Raw genomic sequence first — 25,531 nt, 5'->3', positions numbered from 1 at the left:
ATTGTGGAAAGATGGGTCTTAAAATGTTCCTGCCCTTAAAGAGATAGGAACACATCGAATGAACAAGGACTGTTTTATGCTTACTAATGTGATGTAGATTACCACTGAAGTGATAGTAATGGCATGTAGGGGAAGAGGACCAACTAAAAAGGCACCAAAGGTGGATGTTTATCTGAGATCAGTTAGATCACCTGGTTGAGGTCGAGAAAGAAAGTGACTCTATAAAATAAAGGTAACTACACAGCTAGAGGTATGTAAAATTCAGGTCCTGCCATAGTTAAGAAATGAATATACACCCCAGGCTCTCTATGCTACCTTAGTTGCATTTCTATTGCTGTGATTAAGATCATGTCCAAAAGCAACTTGGGGAAGAAAGGGTTTTCTGGATTCACACTTCCGTGCCACAGTCTGTCTTAGGGGAAAGTCAGGGCAGGAATTCAAGGCTAGAACCTGGAGGCAATATTTGAATCAGAAGCTATGGAGTAATGCTGCTTAGTGCCTTGCTCCTAATGGTTTGCTCAGTCTGTTTTCTTAGACAGCACTGGACCAGCTGCTTATTAGTGGCACTACCTACAGTGAGCTGAGTCCTTCTACATCAATCATTAATAAAATGCCTACAGGCCAATATGATGAGAGGCATTTTTTTTAAACTGTGGCTTCTTCTTCTTTAATGACCCTGGCTAGGGTCAAGTTGATGATAAACTAACCAGTCCAGATGGGAAGAAGAGCAAAGACAACTCCTTGCAGTCTCTACATGTCTCTCAGACACATGCTTAACATGTGGTAAGTATGAGTCAGGCATGTGATGACAAGCTTTGGACAATTACCCTTTATCTCCCAACACATGCTATTTTTTGGAGTGGATATTATCATTTTCTCCTCCTTATGGAGTTAGGAACTAAGGCTATGTTCAGGCAAGCCATTTTTTCTATGTCATGGAGTTAAGCATATCTGGGGTTTGAAATAAAGCTGTGCTCCTAGCCAATGCCATAACCGCCCCCCCACCCTAGAACAAATGAAATATGTTATGGGTAAAGTCTCCAGCAGGTGGCTTGTGAATGGGAGTTGAGCCCAGTTCTAGTCCGAGGGGGATTGGAAACAATCTTTCAGGTATTTAGATGGAATGACCTTCAGTTCTACTCTCCCTTTTCCAGAGTATGGACTTAAGACAAAGACCCAAGCCAGCCCCTAAGGAAGAGATTTGCCTCCTGCTTCTTTTCCAACATTCTGATTCAGCTCCCCTGGGAACAGGAAAAAGAAAGACATTGTTTGGCTTGGTTTCCCAATGTACCACTTCCCTCTCAGGGTATTTGCTTGGTCAGGATTACCACAGCTGAGCCCCAGATAGAGGAGTGTGGACCTCACCAGATCTTAAAAATAAAAGTGCTACTGGAGTCCAGCAGCATAAACTCACTTCTCCTTATCAGAAAATGAGTTTGGACAGGTGCTAGGCAGCAGGACATGACCTTGAAGGGAACTGACAAGGGTGTGAGAGTTTATATGGAGAGGCTGGCTTGGATTCTCTTAGTAATTTTTACAGTCTTCTTTTCAGCACCCCAAGGGAAAGCTTTAAGACATTTGGTGAAATCAGAACAGCCCAGTGTTCCTTAGCAAGCATTGCACAGAAGTGACAGTAAATCTCTCTCAAGCCCAGATCCACCATGTAACTCCCTAAATATTGTGGCTACTGACTGCCAGGAGTACGAACACCTCAGCCTGAGAATAGCCAGAACAAAAGTTCATTATTCGTCAACACTGTGATCTGAACACTTAGTGCAAAAAGTCTGGAAAAAGCCACCAAGTAGATTAGATGTAGGCGGAGAGTTTGATGGCTCAAGAAAGAAGATGTACAAGATATCGAGTCAAGGGAGCGAGTGTCTTTATGCCCTTGGCACCTCCATCTTCTATCTGCAATGTGGAAACAATGTGGCTAATAAAAGGGTTCATCTGACAATATGGAGGAGCTGAAGTGTTTGGCATGAGAACTCTACTTCATGGCAAATGCTCACTGGCTCATATTTTGGAGAAGTGAGAAATATACATGTTTATGTGTGTGTGTGCATATGTGTGTGTGTGTGTGTTTGTGTGTGTGTGTGTGTGTGTGTGTGTGAGAGAGAGAGAGAGAGAGTTGGAGAAGGAAGAATCAAAGCTCAGAGTATAAATCATGAATTCTTTCCAGTCTAACATTAGCCCACATAGCTCTAATGCTAGCACCATGGATGGACGGAGATGAGGAAAATCATTGCCTTGATTCCTGTAGCATGGTCATGATAGTAAAAATGTTAACACAGACTACACATTTTAAGGACATAACTAAAACAAAATACTAAGCGAACATTACCAACTCTCCTAACTTTATATATCAGTTTTGTGATATATAAATTAAGGGTATTTAATCAACTCAAGCAAAGAAGTTTATGAAGGATCCAAATAGGGCACAGAAAGCACCAAGATGAGTGTGGATGGAAATATGAAACATTTTTCTTTTAAACTTCTGATTAATTTTCCTTCAAAGAATTTTGTCTTCCTTTTATAATTTAAATAATAACCATTTCCACTTGTCAATGGGAAAAAGTTTGAAAATGGATAGGTGATAGAATAGGGATCCATTTGAACTTTATTATGTTGAAAAACATCTGTCCCAGGTTATGTCACACTGAGACTATCAGAAACTTGGGCAAAATCCTAAAGGCTTCCATTTATCATAAATGCTTTGTCTCAATTAACTCATGTCAAAACTCAGGCCCACTTGGCTTCCAGTTCCAAAAAGCTCTGCTTCTACTATCTGCAGTCTAGATCTTCAGGCTCATCTTGTTCCTCTGTTCCCATCTTGTCTCAAAGTAGAAGGGGCTGCTCAGGCCATGATTCTATTGATAGAGCACTCTAGGCTTGCAACCTGAGCCATGTTCCGAGGAGTATATTGCATGGGAATCAGGACAGACACTTAATAACTAAACTACCTGTAGGACCTTGGACATAATGCTGACTCTGTCTGCCTCATTTCCACTCACTACGATTTGAAGGATGGTGACAGTCTTCCTCAGAGAGTTGATGTAAGCATTTAGTGAACTTGCTGACATTCTGTATGTGGCTAAGTTTCGGTAAAATCTTGTTGTTTGGGTTTTGCTTTTAAAATTATAAGAATAGGTTCAGTAATAAATCAGTATAAAAGCTATGCTCACTGTAAACATTTGAAAGATGCCCCAAATAAACATCACCCTAAGTCCAGTACTTTTAATAATACAATTTTTGTTTAATTCATATATATATAATATTATGGGTATGAATATAGTAAATTTCTGTAATTCTCATCAAATATATGGCTTATACTTATGACTAGGACTAGGATGTTTCCATATAAAATAGTTAATACTTTTTATCATTTGTCAAGCACTTCTTATTCTACTGAGGACAATTCTAGATTCTTTCCTTATTTGATCACTCAAGGCAAGAGTAGTTATTCTTCATGAATTAAAATACAAATCAGGCTCCAAAATAAGAAGTAATAAGCTTACAACCAAACATTCCAATGTAAGACCTTCAATTTCAGCTTCCTGACACAACACCTAATGTATGTAATGCCATTTCTTTTGGTCATACTCGGCATCTTGTTCAGTGGTGTCATGATGTTCTATAATGTGGGATGTCTTGCAGTTCATTTCAGTTTCCATTATTATCCTCAAGCTTATAGACCAGTTTTAATTTTTTGCATAGACAAACATTTATTTTCTACTCCTGGCATACAGTGAATGCTTAATAAAGATTTAGACTGTGAACACTGCTAAGAACTTTCTTGCTGTTAAATCTTTAAAAACGTCAAATGCTTTATTTGCTTCAGGTATATTCTTTAAAGACAGGACTGTTTGTGTTGAAGCATGTATCCATGCTATGCATTCCTAGCATATAGAACGATCTACCATAACAGACAGGCTAAAAAAATCCCAGGATTCTGTACTATATGTCCAGTAACCTTTGAAATATCTTCAATACAGCCTGTTATCTTTAGGAAATGTGGGAAGGCTTCCTCCCCATCTATCTGGCAAGTGCTTAGCCAATAGGTTAGTAGAAACGTATACTTTGGTGCTTTCTACTGAAGTGTCTTTGACACATTAAGTGCCTGTTGCCTTGTAGGCTGAACTACTTGGGAGCCTTTCAATCTTTTTCTGAATAGTAAAGTGACTAGTTAATAACTCAGACTCTGAAGTAAGAAAGGTTTGGACTTAAGTCACATGTTTAAGCCTGAGCAAGTTTCTTGTACTATTTGAACCACATTTTCTGCCTCTCTAAACAGATTATGTTTAATATCACTTATCTCTTTGGGTCAATTTACATTATTTATTATATTGCATTATTATCATGTGCATTTATATATAATATATATATATAAATTACATTATCTGTTTGGGTTATTTACATTATTTCTTATATGTTGGGGGTACTTCAAAGACAAAGATGGTAGCCACCAATACACATGGCCGTTTCCATTTAAATTAATTAAAATACTTTAAGGGTAATAATTCAGGTCCTCAGTTACACCAGTTATATTTAAAGTGCTCAGTAGCCACATGTAGATGATGGCTATTGCACTGTAAGCACACACATAAACTGTGACCTTTTTGGCAGGCAGATCTGCTTGAGGAATGAGAACCCAGCAAAAGAGGCAGCTGGACGAAGTCAACTCAGCAGTGACTGCCCTCTGTTATGGAGAAGGGAGCCCTGTGCATCCCTTTCCTTAGTTCTGAGAAACCCATTCTGTTCTGCATTTTGAATGTGGTCCAGCAGCTTTTGTCACCTCATCTATCAGAGACCCTAAGGAAAACAAACATTTCCAAGCTCGGGGTTGCTTTGACGATGCTTTTGGGGTGTAAGTTTGTTATCGCAGCTCAATGAATTAGTTCTGCTGTTAATGGGTCACCGAGCTGAGGAGATCCTTTCCAAACAACAATAGTAAATTAATCACCCTTTAGATCTTCTCAAAGGGAAACAAAAAGGAGATTTAGTTTATGAGGGTCTGGTAGCTGGTGGAAGCTCCTATTCCCTAAGAAGCAGGCAAACTTCCAAACTCTTACTATTGTTTATTTGCCATGTGTGGTGAGCTGGCTAAGGAAAGGTGCTACAGAGATGGGATGTAAGCAGGCCACCGGATGTGGAGTGTCAGTATGTTTGGAAACGGGAGCCCAGACGGAATCTGTTTTTGAGGAAATACCGAGCACCCTGGCTCCTTTTAGAACCATATCTGAAGACACTTTATAGATCCAGAACTGGGTAATTCATTTTGGACATGGCATCACTTTTAAGTTTTATGAGCCCCAGGAGCCAGCATCCTAAATAGGAAACTGGAAAGGCCATTGGAATCATCAAATCTTTTGGCTTTCACTGGCAAAATCTCTTTTCAATCACAATGCACACCAAAAATTCCAACAGGAACATAAACAGCTGGGAGTAACCTTCCCTGGTTCAAACCCAAATTAGGACCTTCACCCTTATTCCCATATCAAGGAGTGGATCTTCTACCCTACTGCAGGAAGTAGAGTGAAAAGAGCATTGAGATTGTTCAACTTCCCTGATTAACCATCCATTGGGTCTCTTTAAAAGAATAGCATAAGACAGACAGGGGAAAGAATAATTGATATCCAATGTGTCATAGGAAGCAATGGACCTCAGTAACTCTCAATATTGTCATGGTTCTTGTTTCATGGATGTGTTGTGAGAATTAAATGAGAGGGAACACATTAAAGTCTTTAATAGACAATAAATGGTTACACAGAGGAGAATACTCTGATTGGAAGAAACAATTGTATATACTTCTAATAAGAGAAATTAGCATGGTTAAAATATAAAATGAAAAAAGATAGTTTATTCATTTTTCTCCTTTTTGTGACACAATAAAAGGCTGTTGCTTATTTCATACATTTTTCTGGGGAAGGGATGACTAAATTAAATGTTATAATGAATTCAGTAATGGTCTACTGTGTGCACTTGTGGACAGTTGATCACAGGCAACCGTAATCAGCGTGTGACCACCCTGAAGAAGCAGTGACTTGTTCTAATTTGCCAAAGTTGCTAAAATGGCTTTAAGTGGCCTTGATGTAGCCTGTGCCAACAGGAAGCACAGGACATCCTTGGACCTAGATCATGACTTCTTAATATGGCTTCTGATGACTGAAAGGGCCGTAAAAACTTAAAGGACGTTAGGAAAAATACCATAGCCAATAGTATGTGACAATTTTGCAATTTCAAGAACAAAAGCTTCTTTTTCTCCAGCTTCCAATAGAAAATAAACATATGAAAATTATATTTATCTAATGAAGACCTTGGTTAAATAAAAAGCTTCAGCAATATACTAGTGTAGAACAGGACAGCTACAAAACTATGAATAACCTTTCCGACCAAGTTGAAAGATTTGATTTTTCTTAAGAAGGCAGAGGTAGAGAACAGATGACCCTGCAGTTCTTCCTGGATTTACTGGTTTTGGTCTCAACCATCTGGTTTGTATTCACGTATAACACCTCTCTTGTATCTCAGAAATGCTTATGAATTAGATGTTATTCTGATTGCTTGGAAGGAAATATCTCCTTCTTAGGAAAATAAGCAGTTGGTTCAAGGCTACCCTGAGCCAGGAGTAGAGCCCAAGTCTGACATTTGGTTCTATGTCAGACTGGGCTACAATCAGGGATGTGTATAATCCTACCTGCATAGCTCATGAAGTTGTTATAAGGAGTGTCGAAGAAGCCATGAAAGCCACAAGTGTCATTCCCTGGTCCAGGGTCTCCACAAAACTTGTGTTTAGGGGCTGGGTTGGTGTCATTGCAGAGGTCTCCAGTTTCAAATGAGGGCTCTGTCTCCATGCAAGGATCACTGCAGGACTGGATTTCTGAGATACCACGGAAGATGTGATAGAGGCCCAGGCTATGCCCAATCTCATGGATCATGGTGTGGGTGTGTCCAGGAATGCCATAGAAAGACGGGTTCAAGACAATACCGCCTGTAAGAAGAAAACCAGAGCATTAGGCAACTGTCTGTTTCAGACTAAAATAGCCCAGAAGTCAATCAAAGAAAAAAAAAAGATGCTACTGACTTAAACTGCCAGTCTTCTTCACTTTATGAACCTACTGCCTCAGGGTTGTCACAACTCTGCTGTGAGTGACTGGCTACCATAACTGATAGGAGTGTCATGAATTCTTTTGTATCATGTTTGAAACTGGAACATTACCCCTCTGGCAGAGTAGCGTTTGCCTAAGCTGAGGCTGAACTGCTGAAAATACTATTTTGATCAAGATTTTGATCTCTGCCTTGACTGGACATCTCTTGTAATGTATACCCGAGATTGGAATATATGCCATGCTTCACATTTATTTCAAATCCTACTATATAGATGAACCCCTTGAAAAGGCTCACACTCCTCAGCTATGACTTTCATTTGCCTCCATCAATGCTGTCACATCTCGCAACTTGATTACTATGGTTGAATCTCATGCCTTCGTCTCTAATGCTCTAAAGGCAAGTGCACTTGGGAAAGTCACCCATAGGTTGTGCTCGGTTAATAGATTGCTTAAAGCAGCAATTGATATTTCTTGATTATTTATTATGTGTCCTCAGATGCTGCATGGAGTTTTTAAGGAGGACAATTCATATTATTATTATCATAATTCAAACATAAAGACGTTCATCCGTAGATCACCTAAATGACCCACCCCTGCTTAAGAGAAATGTGACAGTGGAATCTGAAATCAACATTCTTGGGTTGAGACTAGAATACAGCATCTGATTGTCTTGGTTAAACTTGATTGTCAACTTGACAAAGTCCAGAGTCATTTGAAAGGAGAAACCTTTACTGAGGAGTTTTCTGGATGAGATTGGTCTACGGGCACGTCTCTGAGGCTTTCTCTCTATTATTTTACATAGGAGGGCCCAACCCACTGTGTGTCGCGCCCTTCCTCTGGCAGGTTGGCATGAGTTATAGAAAAGCTAAGCATCAACTAGTAAAAGAGCAAGCCAGAGAGAAAAGCAGCAAACAGCAGTCTGTGGGCTACCTGCCTTCAGGTTCTTGTGTCAAGTTTAACCCTGGTTTCCTTCAAAGATGGATTGTGACCTGGAAGTATAAACCGAATAAACCCTTTCCTTCCCAACATTGTTTTGGCCTGAATGACTTAGGACATCACCAGAATATAATTGGAGTACTGATTAAATAGGTGTTGAATATTTGATGAGTGATAACACATCTTTGAAAGGGTTGGGATATATAACTAATTACTTCCAAGGAAGATGAGTAACCCCTGACAGATATGAAATAGCTACTTATTGTCTACCTACATGAGAACAAAATGTGTAGAAAATGCCTACAAGCCTAGCAGAAACGAGTTTCAGGTCCCAGCTTTGCCCTGTAGCATCAGGATCTGCATTTTACAAAGAGACCTGGATGACTCATCTGCCTGCTCTGGATTGAGAAATAAATGACTATGCCTCATGTCCCCAGAGAGAGACTATCACTCAGTTTGGAGATCTAGAACCTACTTCAGTGGAAGCAATGAATAGTACTTGTTTTTGTACACTTTAGACACTGGCATACAGGTTGCTAGAGAATATTTAAACTTAAAACCCTGGATGTTAAAAGAGAAGGTTAAAACTTAGGTAGGGGACCCTTGGAAGTAGAGGTGTTAAGTGTCTCATGGAGGAAGGACAAGGCAGTAATGTATTATAGAATTGAAATGGTGTGCTCAGAGCAGACATGAGGCAAGTTTTGTCTTGGACTGAATTGCTTGGTCTGTCCTCAGACACATGGAGTCTACAAATTCTTAATTGCTTGGAGATTTCTTACACAAAGATAAATGTGTGTGTGTGTGTGTGTGTGTGTGTGTGTGTGTGTGTGTGTGTGTGTTATGACAAAGGCAGGCAGAAGCAGGAAGAAATGAAATTAAGACAGGAAATCTTTCTCCATTATTTTCTGTCACTCATAATCTGAAATGTAATCCCTTTCCACCCAAGGCTTTTTCCAGGGTTAATGGTGTAACAGCAGGAAAGGAGGGCTAACGAATATGGTTCTAATAAATTGAGTTTGATTGAGGCTACTGCACAGGCATTACTTATGATCAACTGCATTTAGGATGGGGAGCTGGCAGCTTGTTGGCTGGTGGAGGCAGCATTACATTGCTAGTAATCCTTCTGCTTCACCCTGCCCTTGTTTCTCCTGAGAAACAGACTTTACTTCTCTAGGAAGCTCTATACTAAGTATCTATAACAGTACTAATGAGCCATGTCTTTTTATGAAGCCTTGCAGTTAACAGAGGCAGAACCAGCCTAGGAATGGTGATAGGACAGCAAACTAAATATCCAGCTTGGCTCTGTTCATTCTACACCAATTGACCCTTTCCTATAGAATGACAACACTTGCCCCTGGTCCTGTTTCATTGCTTCTCTTAAAAGGTGAAATAGCTCAAGCCTGACATCATCCTGAAATACTATAACATGCTATAGATTTACAGCCTCCCCCATTTCTGGCCTTGAGCCAGGCTCTGACATTTATGAAATCATCAGGAGTATTTCTCTTTAACTTTAGAAGCCCAGTCGTCAGCCATCCCCAGATGCTGATCAGGAATCTTCTGTTTGCTTTTTAAAAATAAGAGCAAATTTAACAGCTTAGAAGGACCCTGGGAGGCCATCTAGTCAACCTGTATCTTCAACATTTTAGGCAACAAATCCAAGAAAAGACCTGCCTAGGGCCATCCAGCTAAGAATGAGAAAAACCATGCCTTTGCCTTTACTCTGACATTACTTTCCTAAGATATACTAAGTGTGTGATAAGAGCAAATCATTTTCAAGTTTGCATGAGTTCTATGAGCTTTTCTGCTCACCACCTATCGGTGTCTGATGCCTGTCTATCTAACCATCACTTATCTCAGATATCAGGATTTCCTGATTTAAGAACTATTGATATTTTAAAGCATCCACTTATTTGTTGGGGCCATTGTGGAATATTTGATTTCACCACTACTACTTACTACATGTCTATAATATGCCACATTTGTACTGACCAAAACAAATGTGACCTCTAAGTTAATGATACTTTTTATTTGTATTTATATCATTTAGGAAAAAAGTCTTCTCTTCTCTTCTCTTCTCTCTCTCTCTCTCTCTCTCTCTCTCTCTCTCTCTCTCTCTCTTTCTCTCTCTCTCTCACTTCTTTTCTCTCCTCTCTCTTATGCAAGTTAGCTTCATCCCTCTAAAATAATAGACCTAAGCCCATAATTTGATTTACCAGCTGAAGTTTTAGATCTTGCTACCTTCCAAATAACCAAAAGAAAAGCAGCTACTAGACTCTGGGTTTACTATTGACCATGCTGGCCTGAGAGTACATCCAGCACTGCCATTCTGCTGAGCGTAGGAATTCACAAATCACGAGTCACACAGAGTCATCAGAATTCATTGTTGTAAATAATGAGAGAATTTTATTGAGGGAAAACAGTTAAACCTACTGTAGTGACTTTCTCATGGAATATTAGAATGGTTGTTTTTTTTTAAAGATTGTCTTTTGCAAAGTGTAAATAAACCAGAGGGATGTTTTTCTTTTATGACTATAAGTGGAAAAAATGTAGGACAGGAAGTAATTGTAAGACTCATGTGATATGGAAACATGTAGACAACTGAGAAATCAAATGAATGGAATTGAAGCATGTGCCTTTATTATCATTTCAAGTCTATACAAATAAAAATGGCCTCTCTACATATTTATGTATGCTTGGCAAGGATATGGAAAAAATTCAAAGAATTGTAATTTTTTTCTACAACCACCAGTTCAGGAATAATTCCCATTTCGGAATTCTAAAGATTAGCCTGCACAAAGTGATATGTTGTTTATGAATATGCATAATTTAAATGTCAGAAGATTTCCCCATGTTGCTCGTGGACAGAACCTGGAGGAAGAGATGTCCTTATATATTGTGTTTCTATTGTTTCTTTGGTGTCTTTCAGGATTGTCTTAGCCCAGCTATGCCAGAATAACGTTGTTTCTGGGCTAAGAAGTATGCATGAGTTAGGAGGTACAAGAAGAATGCAGTTTCTGGATATAGTCAAAAACTTAAACTCTAACTGAGGCTTCCTCACTATATGTATATAACCTTGGATAAAGCCTGCTTGCTCTCTGGGTCTGACTTTACTCATTCAGAAAGCTAGTTCTTTCAGAAGATTGATTGATGGCCAAAGGTAGGATCAGAGATACCAGTGTTTTGTGAATTAAACAAACAAATGAGCTATTCCCACCACCACTATTGCCTGCACCCCTGTGATTATGCTGAAGTCTTCCTCACACTGAGATCCAAACTATTACTCTAAGTTCCTTCTGAATGAGCATCTAAAACTCACCCAAGTGCATTAGGGCCTCCTTGTCCCATGGCCAAGTTGCCACTCCTGCCAACTCCTCCTCTGAAGAGTTTGCAAAGAAAATATTGAGATGTGTTGATCCATCCAGTTTAAGAATGTTCTTTAGCTCATTAACATCCAAGTAGGCTCTGAAATATAAAAGTAAGTTTGGCTGTTATCATTGTCCCCCAAAAGTAGTGTTCATACAGTAGAATCTTCCCCACATAATCAGGAGCTCTCACTCTGGACACAGTAGCTAAACCCTTTATAAGTATCACACCATTGCATTTCTCTGAAAATGTTACATTATTTTATTTTACTGAAAGAAAAACAAATCAAGTTAACTATGAATAGCTGGGTTCAGTTTTGAATCTAGACGTGTCGAAAACCAATATTTATATTTCGAATGACTGTGCTATTTTGACTAAGGAGAGGGCAACTTAGAAAACTAGACCAAGAATTCAGAGCATGAACGAGATAACACATCTTAGCTTGTCTCTCTCACTCATTCACTATGGGCCTTGGTCATCTACTAGAAAAATGGGCAGATGAAGTAGAAATTGTTCCTCATTTCTACAATAATCTTGTTAGGAGGCATCATAACTTTTTTGTAAAGATGAGAAATATGTCGTCCAATGTTTTTAAGTAGGTCAACCAAAGATGTAGCACTGGGGTCCAGTGTTCGTGCTGGATAGCTTGTAAGTGTATCATGCTGCCACAGATTTACCATTCTGTAAAACTCTATTTCATTATGTGAAAAATAGACCAAAGATATTGACTTTGATGTTGCTGTCATTGTGGTGGTCATATCTTGGAAGTGAATTAACTCTTCATGCTATAGTAAATTGTCTCTTCAATGTAGGGAATCAATTTGTTGGTAAGAGATTTGGTAAAAGAAAAGAAAGGGAAAAGAGAGAGGAAAAGAGAAAAAATTAAAGAACAACAATAAGAGAGATGAGAGAGAGGTCAAGAGGGAGGGAGGGAGGGAGAGAGAAAGAGAAAGAGAGAGGGGGAGGGAATGGTTGGTTAAAAAAGAGACACATATTCTGTGTGCTCAAGAAATAATAATCTTGGATTATCCAATATAGCTTTGGATAGACTCACCGGAGAAGAAATGCTAAGTACGGGAAACCACTTATGCTCTCTGCTTTGGTTAGACGTTCTGTGCTCATTTTCAATGCTACCTCTCTTGATTCTTGTCTGTCATTCTGTTTTTTCCGGAATCCTTATGATTGACTGATAGTCATTGTGGGGTGAGCTTAGAAATGTGTTCATATTTTTCTGTTGACATATATCATATGCCATCCTCTTAGGGCATCTGAATATAGAGAATATATCTTGCCCATTTCTTGGTACCTAGTTTTCAGCTCAGGATTTTGTATCTAGTGAGCTCTTAATAAAAGGAGCTGATAGAATTGAGTTTAAATTGGGCAGTATTGAAGATAAAAATACCCAGGTCCTGGTCTCAAGTTTAGTGTTTCCTGATTCAGAAGCTGCGCTGTCTTATCACAACTCCAGACTGAAATATATGACAGCTATTGCATTCTGACCAGTTCCATCATAGGTCTCTATGAGGTCATGTGATCTTCAGTTTGATGACTAGTCTGGAGAAAGCTCATAGAGATAGCAAACATAGGTTCATAGTGGCTAAATTCAGGGATAGCATTAGAAGTTAAAATACTGACTCACCTTCTCTTTTAAGCTAATCTCCGCCCATGGGGAAGAGAAAAATAATACAGAGAAGAGAATGAGAATACAGATGATCCTAGATTTTTCTTGGAGCAACACTTTCCACGATGTTCACCCCACCCCCACCCCTAGCTGATTTGCTTATTTCCCTTCAATGATCTACTGGCATAAGAGAAATATTTGATTAGAGAAAGACACGTCTGTCTCAAAAGTCGGAGATGAAAAAGTTTCAAGAGAGGAAGACACGGTAGAAGAGGAGACATTTTAATTGGTTGTTTATTCAGTGGTAATTGCAGCGCCAATCTTTTCAAGAGGTGGTATTCATCCTAGCCCAAAGCAGAAATGTGGGTTGTTGGATCTTCTCCCTGGCTCATATGTGGGGTTTTCTCATTCCTGGGAAGCCTCCATCTCCTAAAAGGAGTTAAGCTACTGGACCCACTGGCCTTTCTCCACCCTGTCTCTGTCGTTGGGGGGAATCCAACCAAAGGGAAAATATCTTTGTTAGTAAAAGGTTTCCCTCTGTCAACTGAGGTCTTCTACCAATTCAGAGCTAAGCTGGATGTCTCCCAAAGACATCAGGGAATCCTTTGAACACAGGAGTCTGTGTGGCTCTTTATCATATCCATCTGCTTATCTCTTGAAGACGATGTAGTTTTTAGTTTTCACTTTAGGCAGTAAATAGAAGAGAAGGCACCAGAGGCAAAACATTGAAAAGGAAGATGGTAATATAGGGATATTTAACCTGAACAAAAGAAAATGACTTGCTAAGGTCCCTTGACTTTCTGTTCTGCAACTAAGGAAAGATAGCAGTTACAGTTTGGATATGAGATGCCCAGGGGCTGGAGTGCCAACACATGGTCCTCACTTCATGGTACAATTTGGGAAACTCTGAGGAGTGATGAGACTAGCCAGAGGAAACAGATTCCTAAAAGGGTACTTGAAGGTTATACCTTGTCCTTTTCCTTCTCTCTGCTTTCTGATGGCCATGAGGTAACCAGCTCTCTTCCACCACATGTGCCGGCTCCTTGATGCTCGGCCTAAGCAGCAAGAGGCCAAGCAACATGGAGTTAGCCCTAAGGTGCTGTGGACTAAAATGAATCATTCTGACTATAATCTGTATCTGTCAGGTATTTTGGTCACAATGATAAGAAAAAACAATTATCAAGTTAGCCTCGGACATATATTTCAAATTTGACAAAATTATTAAAAATTAACTTCTAAAATACCCCCGTTGAAGGAATCAGAGAAAGAACTGGAAGAGCTTGAAGGGGCTCGAGACCCCTTATGAACAACAATGCCAAGCAACCAGATCTTCCAGGGACTAAGCCACTACCTAAAGACTATACATGGACTGACCCTGGACTCTGACCTCATAGGTAGCAATGAATATCCTAGTAAGAGCACCAGTGGAAGGGGAAGCCCTGGGTCCTGCTAAGACTGAACCCCCAGTGAACTAGATTGTTGGGGGGAGGGCGGCAATGGGGGGAGGATGGGGAGGGGAACACCGATAAGGAAGGGGAGGGGGATGTTTGCCCAGAAACCGGGAAAGGGAATAACACTCAAAATGTATATAAGAAATACTCAAGTTAATAAAAAAAATTAACTTCTACCTCCTAGAAGAAAACTATATAACTCTAAACACCGTCCACTAACTTACATGCTGCTAGTATTACACAGAGATGGACAGAGAGATCCAAGGCTGTGTAAAAGTCTGTTAGCTTTGAGGCAGGTCAGCACAATGGTAGCATACACAATACAGTTCCCCTCTTTTTCTAGTCTCTTCCATCTTCCTCCTGAAGTGAAGCTGCCAGTTCCCTTTTGCATAGTTCTCCCAGGCTCAGCTTCCAATACCTCTTTCCCAAATGTCCTTTTCCTTTTGCAGCCTTAGTCACACAGGATCACAAGGTTTCATTACCCAGAGCCTCCTGTGCGTTTTCTAAGTACAGCTCTTTCTTAAGCATATCTGTCATCTTTCATGTTTTGTTTTACAACATACCTTTCTGAAATGTAATCATGTAAAATCTTCCCCTTTGGGGGGATATTTGGTACTCCATGTATCCTATCCTGACCACTTTCAACTGTATTTCACAGGTCAGAGACACTACTTTTCATAAGTACTGCAGAAACTAGAGATATGGTTGGTGATATACATAGCTCGATCTACCCACATGGCATTAATAAACCTAGAGGGTAATATTGACTAGTGTGGGCTATCTTGTAGTAAAATGAATACAGTTGTATATAGTTGTAATCAGTTAGTGCTGTGATCAACACTCCAAACTCATTATTACCACTAGCTAAAAAGGATTGTGTGGACACTATTTTTTAATTCTAATCTTTATCATTCTGGTTTGTGTGTTATTCATATTGTGAGCACCCATCTCATTCATAAAACTATGGGCTTCAAACGATTATGTTCACAATCATTATTGTGAAATCTTCCTCAAAAATACACAGACAGATAGTAATGATTTGAAGCTATTGGGTACTTGTTCTTTGAATCACATAGCCTCAAACCAGGGTGAGTAAGCTTGGGACTCAGGGAAGTGAGGTCATTTGCCTGAGGTCTTGTATCTCCGAGAATAATAAAAATCTAGCCATAGATCTGGCTCTTCAGGCTTCTGTACATGTGATCTTTGATTTCAGAACCTTTATGTTGGTGAGTGAAATCAGCTCTTGCTTCAGGTAAGAACAATTCCTTGCAAAGCTGCATAGCTTGGAATACTGATCATCTCCCCAATCTGGACATCCCCCAACTACTCACCCCATGCAGAACTTGCCTGTGTATTTAGCGACATCTCACCTCACTACGTACAGCCTGTTGCCTGCTCTGTAGCTTAAAGTCTGTGTCTCTTTGATGAGCTTGTGAACTACATTGCTGCTGTCTAGCTTACATCCTACTAAAAGCTAAATGCACAGGAAGCAGATACATATTTAAGTGAAAAGATTTATCAAATCTTTACCCTTAAATGCTTTCCTGAGCAAGTGGAGAACCTTAAACTTTTTGATTGCAAACATTTTTCATAACCTTACATTAAACAAAATTGGAGCAAGACAGAAAGTATTTGAAGTGTTCTGAAACACATTTGACCATAATCACAGACCCCCCACTCCTGTTACATCCTCCATCTTTGCCAAAACACCAATGCTAGCACAACCAACAGTGTTTGGAAACAGCAATCTAAGCAGGAATGCCCCCGCTAAACTTAGGTCCCCTCCCCAAAGCTGTGTTTCTTTTCTTCCTGCACATCTAATGCACCTGGATTCCACAGTGAAGGTTGTGGGTCCCCGGGAATGTCTGTTTCAGGGGGACTAGCCCTGATTGCAATGGTGCCCAGACTTTACCCCTTTGCCAGAACTGCATTTCAAAGCCATGAGTGCAGTTCTGGAGGGAGATCAAAGCTCTCTCAACTCAACTGTCATTAGAATATTTTCTTTATGCATCTCACTCGCTGGTTAGTGCCAACAACATATTTCCTAAATGCACTGGCCTGAGATGGTACAACTCTGTAATAATCCGAATGAGGGAGCTGTCAGGGCCTGTTTTATTGAAAGAAGCAAAAGGGAACCGCATTCAAAATGCAAAACAACAACAAAACCCTTATATGAAATCATGGGAAAAAAATCTGGGAAAGACTGAGGTCCTTCAGTGCTAGAAGCACGGTACACTGATATATCTATTTATCCCTTTGAATGGAGAGTGGTCAGAGGTATGGCTCACGGGAAACCCAGGTCAAATCTCATGTGTTCTGATTTTCATTCTGATTCAAAAGCAGGTCGTCTTGCAGCTGACTTCCTCTGTGCACAAGTTAAGAGTGTTATTCTCCTGTGCTGCTCCCTGGGCTTTTGATGGGTGCAGGCTGGTCACAGAGGATGGTGCTGGACATGTGCAGGTGACCTCAATTTGTGGAGCATTTGTCTGAGCTGAGAGTGGGCCAAGCTAAAAACAGTTCTTTTGGGTTAAAAGGACAAGGAGCAGATGGCTATTTTAAGACAGACACAGAGGGATTCGAATCCTTCTTCTCCTGTGCGGTGGCCTTCTGACCTCGAACACATGGCTCTATCTCTTTGACTCTTAATTTCCTCACCTGTAAAATGGAGATTATAAAATACAACATGGATGAGAATATCTAAAATTCAGTATGATGATGTATCAGAAAGTACCTAGAAAAGCAACCAGTTCATGAAAAAGACCCAAGATCCATCATTCTCTTCTGAACTTGCTAATGGAGTTAAAGGTTCCAGTTCCCATTGCCTATTTAGGCTAGCAACCCACCACAGACCCTGGATCTCATCACTTTGTCAGTGTGTGTATTCTCCTTCCTCACAGGATGGGTCATCCTGTTTCTCCTGCTCCCAGAGCAAGGTTCAGTCCCAGCACCACCCAGTTCCAAGTTTCAGTTGCAGCTTACCATTTCCAAAGAACCCCATGCATTCATGGACCACTACTTCACTTTCAAAACACACCAGACCATTCGAAAATGATTATCAAATCTAAAGATCAAAGCTGTACAAGGCAAGCCATCAAAGCAAGATAAAACTCAGAATGCTTATTGTGTCCATATTCTTGTTCCAAATAACAAGCTTTCCCCAATCTGTGACTGGTTCTAAAACCTGAATTTTGTGTCTTATCCCAAGGGCCCTAATGATCTGGAATTTATTTTAGTTTGATCATTATAAATGAGTAAGTTTGCCTCTCTTCTTTATCAAAAGACACACACACACACACACACACACACACACACACACACACACACTTCTTGGAGTGTCTACTAAATTATTGGAATCTTATGTTCACTTTCTGAAATAATAGCTTTTATATGGAAGCTTGAACTCTAGGCAAGACAAATATAATAGCAACAAAGATAATTGAAAAACTGATTATTCTTTCATTCATTTATTGAACAAGACATTCTTTCATTTACTCCTCATTTTCTCCCATCCATTCCTTGCTGTCTGCCTTCATCCTTTTTATGTCCCAACTTCCTTCTTCTCCATGCATCATTCATTCATTCATTCATTCATTCATTCATTCATTCATTCATTTCAACTTTCAACTATCAGCATTCATTGAGATTCTACCATATACTGGTGATAAAAATATGGAAAGAGAAAAGATTGATACTGTAAAAATCTAGAGGTTTTATGAATGAAGTAAAATAAGTAGATGACAATAACACCAACAAAAACAGTACAGTGAGATTATTAATGACCTTAGGGAGTTTTCTATCTACTAACCCTGCTGATATACTTTCAAAAATACTATTCGTTTGAATTTTACAAAACTTGTAATGTCAAATTAAGACTCTTTCCTGTGTACATGTGAAGATACTATGGCTAGGTGAATTAAGTCCTCTTTTCATAGGTCCTCTCACTTATAGGTGTCATGATGAGCCCATGGTAGGTGCAAGGGGAAAGGTGTGAATATTTGGATTAGAGGAGGTGTCATATTGAGTCTAGTGGGTGGAGGCAGTAGAGGGTTGATTAGAAATTTGGCAGGGGCAGGTGGATCAGAAATTTGGATTATTTAAAAAATGCAAACAATTAAGTAGAGGTTAATAATCTTCATAAGATAAAGAAGGCATTAAAATATGGTGAAAGACATGCAATTGACAATAATGTCTCTCATGTCATGAAAGGTACCTGAATGCTAAGAATTTTCACAGAATAAAAGACTCTAGTCTTCTAATGGATACATCTTATTCAGAACTACATAGCTGCTAGTTTTCTCTTTTAACTTTGAATATCAGCTTTAGAAATGACTTGGGTAGAAGACAAGTGCAGAGGACACCTGGTTGTTATCCAGCTCCACTACACATATTTGATTAATGTGACTCATGCCTCAGGACTCATGCCTCAGGATTCCACCCTGTCTAGAAGCCATCCTGTGCCTTCTCAGAACCCAGCTCTTCTTTATAACAGCATTTACTCACATAGCTACTCACTTATAGTAAATGTTAACAATGGCATGTTCATGCCTGGCTTTGTGTACTGTTCAATGTTGTGTAGTCATTGCTCAACACCGTACACAATAAGTACAATCACTCACACATACACAAATGAGCCTCTCTTTCTCTAGTCTTTACTTATAGTTAGGCAATATTTTTTGATAGTACTAGGAGCTCAGAGTTCAATAATTTTCAGAGCAGCCTATAAAATTTAAAGTATCCCTGGTTACATAGGAAAACATAATACCTTAAAGCATAATATTATGTTTAAAAAGTACCATTACATCGGTCCCCAGCTCCGAAAAAAAGAACCAAAAAAAAAAAAAGTACCATTACAGCAATATGACAATTTGTGCCAAACTATTGCTTTCACAACAAAACTATGGAGTTCTAAGATCCACAGCTTTCTCTTCCCACCATCTAACTTCCTTCCTGTAGAACTCAAACCACAATTGATAAATAGTAAAGTTGACCACATTGAAAGAAGTATGCATAGCTCTAAAATGGTCCTGGGGTTTGTCTTTCTCATTGAAATAACAATTAAACAAAGACAAAACATTTTTCATGAGTTGTAGTAGCCATGATATCTTAGGTACAAGAAGTTGTACCTAAGACTCTGTGTGTTATGGCTCCAGTTTTAGCCATGTGTGCCCTATAACAGATGGGAAGGCTAACTAAATACCACTGAGTTTAGGAAGGATAAATCAAGAATTACATCATCACCAGTAGTTGTCAATAAGACAGCATCTGGAATTTAGTCTGGACCATGGTTCCATATGAGACACATAATCTTAGGCAAATAACAAATGTATTTGAAGGGAGAATAATGCAATCACAACGGTAGGTGTAGATCTCTGTTGGTGACCTTTAACAAACCTAATAACTTTTCCATATTTTGTCTTTCCTGGGGCTAAAGCAGCGATGTCTTCCACAGGGTCATGTGACCACAAAGTTCAACTTTGGAGAAAGGATATTGGAAAAATGACATTGGATGTCAAGCTCTTTGAAAGTACCATTAAATTCAAGTTGACTTTTGGAAAAATGGATGCTATACATAGAGCTTGAGGAAAAATGAAGTAGAAAACATGCATTGATCCCAGGTGTCACCACTAAGATCCAAGGGACAATAACAGGGTTTTCACCTTGTCATCTATCATAGCTTCCTTTCCTCGTGGGCTGGACACATTGTCCCTAATTAGACATAGAATCTGGGAAACCCTCTGAAAGAAGAAACTGTCTTTTATGTCTCTAGTTATGTCAGTGTCTACGTGCAACTTCACCTGCGCCTTTTTAAGGCATCAGATCTTTCATTTGTACCAGTATATCCATCTTCTCCCAATCAGCTTTGGTGCATAGGAACCAGAATTGCAAAACCTGGTTTGAGAATGTCTTGGTCTAACAAAGAAGAGACCTTGAATTGTCCCATTTTGCACACAAAGGATTTTAAATGAGAGTGAACAAGTGTTGGACTTCATGCTGGCCACTGTATTACTGGAAGAATCCAGTTTCCTTCTTTTATTTGTATGGCCAAATCGCAGGTAAATTGTGTTTTTCTACCAGGAATCCACTTGGGAAAAGACTTCCCTTGTGCATCTCCTACACCCTGTGTAGGATGCAGAGACACGTCGTGCTTAATGGTGTTACAGTTACCATTGCCCTCTATGGCCATAAAAAATAGTTCAGTAGTCAGAAGTCAAGCTCAAGGCTAAGGGCTGCAGTTGACTGTCTGAACTCATGAAAGGCTGGAATTACAAAGACCAGAAACTTAAAATGGAGACAGTGTTCTCCCTGCTGTTTTACCACCAGACCACGAATACTACCTAGAGCACAGAAAAGAGAAGGATAGAGAAGCAGAGGACGAAAGAGTAAAGCAGAAGGTTCTCCTCAACAGGGACAGGCAAACTTGTGCTACTTAGGCAAACAAATCTAGGAGAAAAAGGTTTCTGTGTTTACATGTTAGTTCACTAGTTTGGTGTTTACAGAAAGTGAGAGAGGAGGTGTGGAGATTCCCTCAAAGGTGGTAGGAAACGCCCAGTGGTGATTTGCAGGATGACGCTGAGCTGCGATTTCATGGGGAAAGTGCCCCTCCCCACACTAAAATGAAATACATTGTTTGTAGGTCCAACCTTCCCTTACAGCCTCATTGGCTATGTTTCCTAACTGGAAGGGAATTTGACCAAGTGCTGAGGCTGTCATAGGCTGTCAGTGTCACCAGTGGATTGAGAAAGGAAAGGGAGAGTGCTGAGTTTGCCAAAGTTAAGATGGAAAATCCCCAACAGTCTCCTAGTGAGGCCTTCAAAAGGGCATCTAGTATTCCCATCTGTCCAGAGAACTGTACATGGGAATGCACATTGAACCTATGAAAGGAGTGAAAGACAGAGTCTCTCAGATACTCTCTTACTGAAAGCTCCTCCATGCTGGGGTGCCTGTGACCAGGAGGCAACTTGCAAGGTTTGGTCCTGACCACGATGGGTATCTTTCTGGCCTTTAGCTCCTTGACTTCACAAATACCCAGTGATCCTCAGACTGTACAATCTTAGTGTGGCATGCTATGCTGCTTATCTCTCCAGAAGAGGAATACATTAGCATTTAGTCTGGAAAAGGCTCTTAGAATTTAAAGATACAAATCTAAAAAAATATATGGAACTCAGAGGTGCTAAAAGTCGAATGGTGGCAGTGATGGATTCAAACATTTCTGACCCTTACTCTAGCCATGGAAGTCTAGTAAGAGGTTTCAGAATTGAGAAGCAGGTGAGCGTAGAATATGGAGAAAAGACATCAGAAGATTTCCTAGGGAAGGGAAATTCCCAAACAACAGCTGGAAACTCATTGTTATTTGTAGTGCTCATGTCATGCCAGGTGCTACCCCAAAATGTGAATCGTATGCTACGGTGGCACTTCATCAAATCTAAACAGCAATGCAGATTGTTCCTTCTATCCTGATTTCTCATAGGATGCAGCTACACAGGGCTACAATGGTATCAGTTGGGTTAGTGAAAGTATATTATAAATGTGCTTGGTCTCTCAAACTTGCTGTTTCATACAGCTCACTGCTTTGAGCTTCCTGCTCTCCTAATGTTTCAGAACCCTAGATAGTCTTTGTTAATTCCAGTTTCCCTTTCATCCTCCTTTCAGTGACTAAAATGGCACAGAATTCTCTCAGGTGGAAACTTCGAATGAAGTTGAACTTTCCTCAGCTTCAAGAAAACTCAAGGTTACATTAGAGAAAATTAGACGAGGCACATCAATGTGCGTGCTCAGGTTTACTGTGTTTCAACATTAAAGCATTCATGATAAAAACATCTAGTAACATCCACCAAACTGGCTTGTGCCTCTTCATGACTATTGCCAGCACTGCATGTAGTAGTTTGTGGTGCAATATATCTTCTAATACAGCTAGACATTTGGGGTAATTGTCAAATAAACTACTGTACAAACTGCATAAGTTTGATATAAGTGATGTGGTCTTTACATAACAGCACCAGTTCTGTGGCCAGTCCTTAAAAGAAAGTATTTTAAGAATGAAAGTAATCTGGTTAAATGCTCTCAGTTTGTATACTGCAGTTTGCTCCAGTCTTTGTTAAGAGCCTGTCGGAATGCAGTCTCTGTGAAATAAATGCTGACAGGCAGGCAGTCTGTCTATGTGTGCATGGAAGAAATGGGATGAACGCCTACAGTACCTACTATGTGCCAGACTCAAAACCAAGTGTCCCATGGTAGTCATTTTACTTATGTTTTCTGACATGTCACAGGATAGCTGTTATCACCTAATTTTAATGGATGAGAAACCAACTCTTACTGAACAATAAGCCAAGGTCAGACAGCTAGGGCAGAGTGGAGCCAAGATTCAAACCCTGGTCAGTCTCCAGCATGAATATTTTTTCCACTACACCAGTCCTGACTCCTATTATTGCTGTAATGAATATTAGTCACGTTAAATAAACCCTGATATTCTGATTATAAGATTCCAAGTAATTTCTCTTACAGGATTACTGGAAAAGAATGAACGAAGTTACTAAAAAGAAAGCCCAACATAACAATGCTCTTTTCAACTGCAAACTGGTTAACTCTTCCCAGGACTCCCTGTTATATTACTTTTATATGAGCCCCATGGCCACATAAAATAATATATGGTGTGTGCCATCAAATATTATTTCTTTCAGTAGATGTGAAAATGGAGACTCAGAGTTTAAGAGACTGGCCCAAGATTGCATAGCTAAGAAACTTCCCAGCCAAGGACACAATGTGTTTCCCCTGGATTTTTATTTCTTCCTAATCATGCTGATTCTTTGAGATGTTCAACTGAGAAGCAAATTGGAACATCCACATGCATGGAGTCCCAACTATCCCTTTCTTGCTCTCTGCCTCTATCTTCCCATCTCAGCCTTAGTTGCTGTACTGCACAACCTGTTTCTTCTCCCCATAATGTCTTTTCTGTTACTGCCAAGACTGACCATGCTGCGAACCTTGTTTGTCCCTACCACATCATGAAGATTTCCCTAAGTTCTCAAAACCACAGTGGTTCTTCCTTTTCTCAGATATTATGGGAACTTACAGTCTTGATACTTCAATTGAAAATGAGTACTCTGCCTTCTTGTCCATCCCTGAGATGATTGTAATAACAGACCATTAAAAGGCAAAATACAAACTCCTGGAAAGACAAGAGATTTTGTCTTGAAATCCTGAAGCATTTGTCACTGTTTTCTGGCTATTAAAGACTTAACGAAATATGGGTAGGAAATAAGTATGCTGGATATGAACTTTCAAGTCTTGAGCTATCAGCTCCTAAGACATTGGGACAATTGTTAGCAGGAATTTTGAGGAGCTGAAATGGTACGGGAATATGAAATGAACTCCTGCCACAGTTTTTAGTCCCACAATCACACACACAAGCACACACCACTACCACACATACACACCTCAGATATACACCACATATGCACTATACACATCACACACATATAAGTACCACCACCAAACATGCACACATATTCACATATCCTAAATACAAACCACACACACACACACACACACACACACACACACACACACACACACACACACGAAAACAAAGCAACATTTCCCTATGAGCCAGTAGTGACAGAATAGTCCCTTTGTCCCATAAAGTTTATGTGAATAGATGTCCATGGCTGCTAGTGTAATTCACGTGATCATTTTGTAGAGTGGGGTGGAGAGATTGTGGGCTCCAAAGAAGAGAATTGAGAAACTTGTCTCCCAAGAAGACAACTAAAATGCAAAACTTGAGTTGCCTACCTGGCTTATGTCTGCCTTGGGAAGAATGACCGAGGCTCACTTGTGTCTATCTCTACCTGACTATTCACTTAGAAAGGCTATCCATGCTCCTGGAGAATTAATGACCCCACATTGGTATTGTGGGCTATTCCCTTGTAGTAGTGAACTCAGTAGAGCAATTGCTGGTGAGTTTTACCAAGGAGGTGATGATGCCACAGGGGCAGGGTTTGATTGGGAATAATGGAATGTGTCGCATATCTATACTGTTAAAGAAAGTGAGGAACAGAAGTGAAAAGAGAAATGAGAGAGAGAGAGAGAGAGAGAGAGAGAGAGAGAGAGAGAGAGAGAGAGAGAGAGAGAGAGGATGAGGAATAGGAATGGAAGAAGGGAAGTGATACTAGGCAACAAAGTTCTGTGTGAGAAAAAAAGAGCAACTATTTTGATTCCCTCTTTGAATAGATGGCCTTTTAATTGTCCCGGACTCTCTCTGTCTACCTTCAGCATGGTCTGGCTTTCTTTCTGCTCTGGACATTCCTGTCTGCTCTTTGAGATGCCACCAGCTGTTCTGTACCTCAGGGAAGTGGCCTCTATATGTTACATGAGTAAGTCAGAAGAGAAAAGTAACATTGATTCCTCTAGTTTGCTTCTGGTCAGGAGACTTCTTTCCTTTTATAAAAGTCACAGCCAGACTTGGAAAGCCTTTCAATCCAGCCACAATTTGTAGTTACAACAACTGCCCACTCATCTTCTCTCTACTAAAGAAAAGTAAAAATGTCTCTTTGTGTGTGATGACCATGAAGTGGAGAGAAGGTTGCTAGTATTTTTTTTTAAATACTGTATATAGCATTGTAAGTAGTTGTCACTTCAACATCATTCCTCCTTCAACTCTCCTTTACCATTCTGTTTGAATGTCCCATCTGTTTCACTCCAGGACCCTGACTGTGACTTCTCTAGGGGATGGTTATTTCTGGATGCTCGATGAAATCATGGTTGTTCCAGGTATCTGCCTTCTTTCCCCTACTTACACTAATTCCTTGTATTTTAAATCCCAGTATCAGATGAGATATAGAATAATCTTCCCTTTTGTTATCAAGTAAGAATGGTGGTTTAAAGTTAGCTTCCACTTTACATAAAGTGTTATTGTAGCTGATAAAGGGAAAGTCTTCAACTATCTTACCTAGTTGTGAACTCTGTGAGTTACCAGTAAAGCAAGACACAATCATGGGAATGTATGGATGTTATGTGAGCAACTAACTTATCCTATGGGACACAATTCGAGACTGATA

General features: G+C 39.8%; 1 protein-coding gene across 1 annotated transcript in view; it reads right to left on the bottom strand.

The window, feature by feature from the left end:
• The window catches only part of Pappa (pappalysin), a 238,007-nt gene that overhangs the window by 172,657 nt on the left and 39,819 nt on the right, over window positions 1–25,531 (bottom strand). The window contains exons 3-4 of the mRNA NM_001401319.1: window positions 11,359–11,504; window positions 6,692–6,985 (exon numbers count right to left, since the gene is read on the bottom strand). Of these exons, the coding sequence (NP_001388248.1) occupies window positions 6,692–6,985; window positions 11,359–11,504 (440 nt within the window). The remainder of the gene's footprint in view (window positions 1–6,691; window positions 6,986–11,358; window positions 11,505–25,531) is intronic.

The sequence above is a fragment of the Rattus norvegicus genome, chromosome 5 (assembly GCF_036323735.1).
Source record: "Rattus norvegicus strain BN/NHsdMcwi chromosome 5, GRCr8, whole genome shotgun sequence".
NCBI classification, from domain to species: Eukaryota; Metazoa; Chordata; class Mammalia; order Rodentia; family Muridae; genus Rattus; species Rattus norvegicus.
This window is presented reverse-complemented; position numbering and strand designations above follow the sequence as displayed.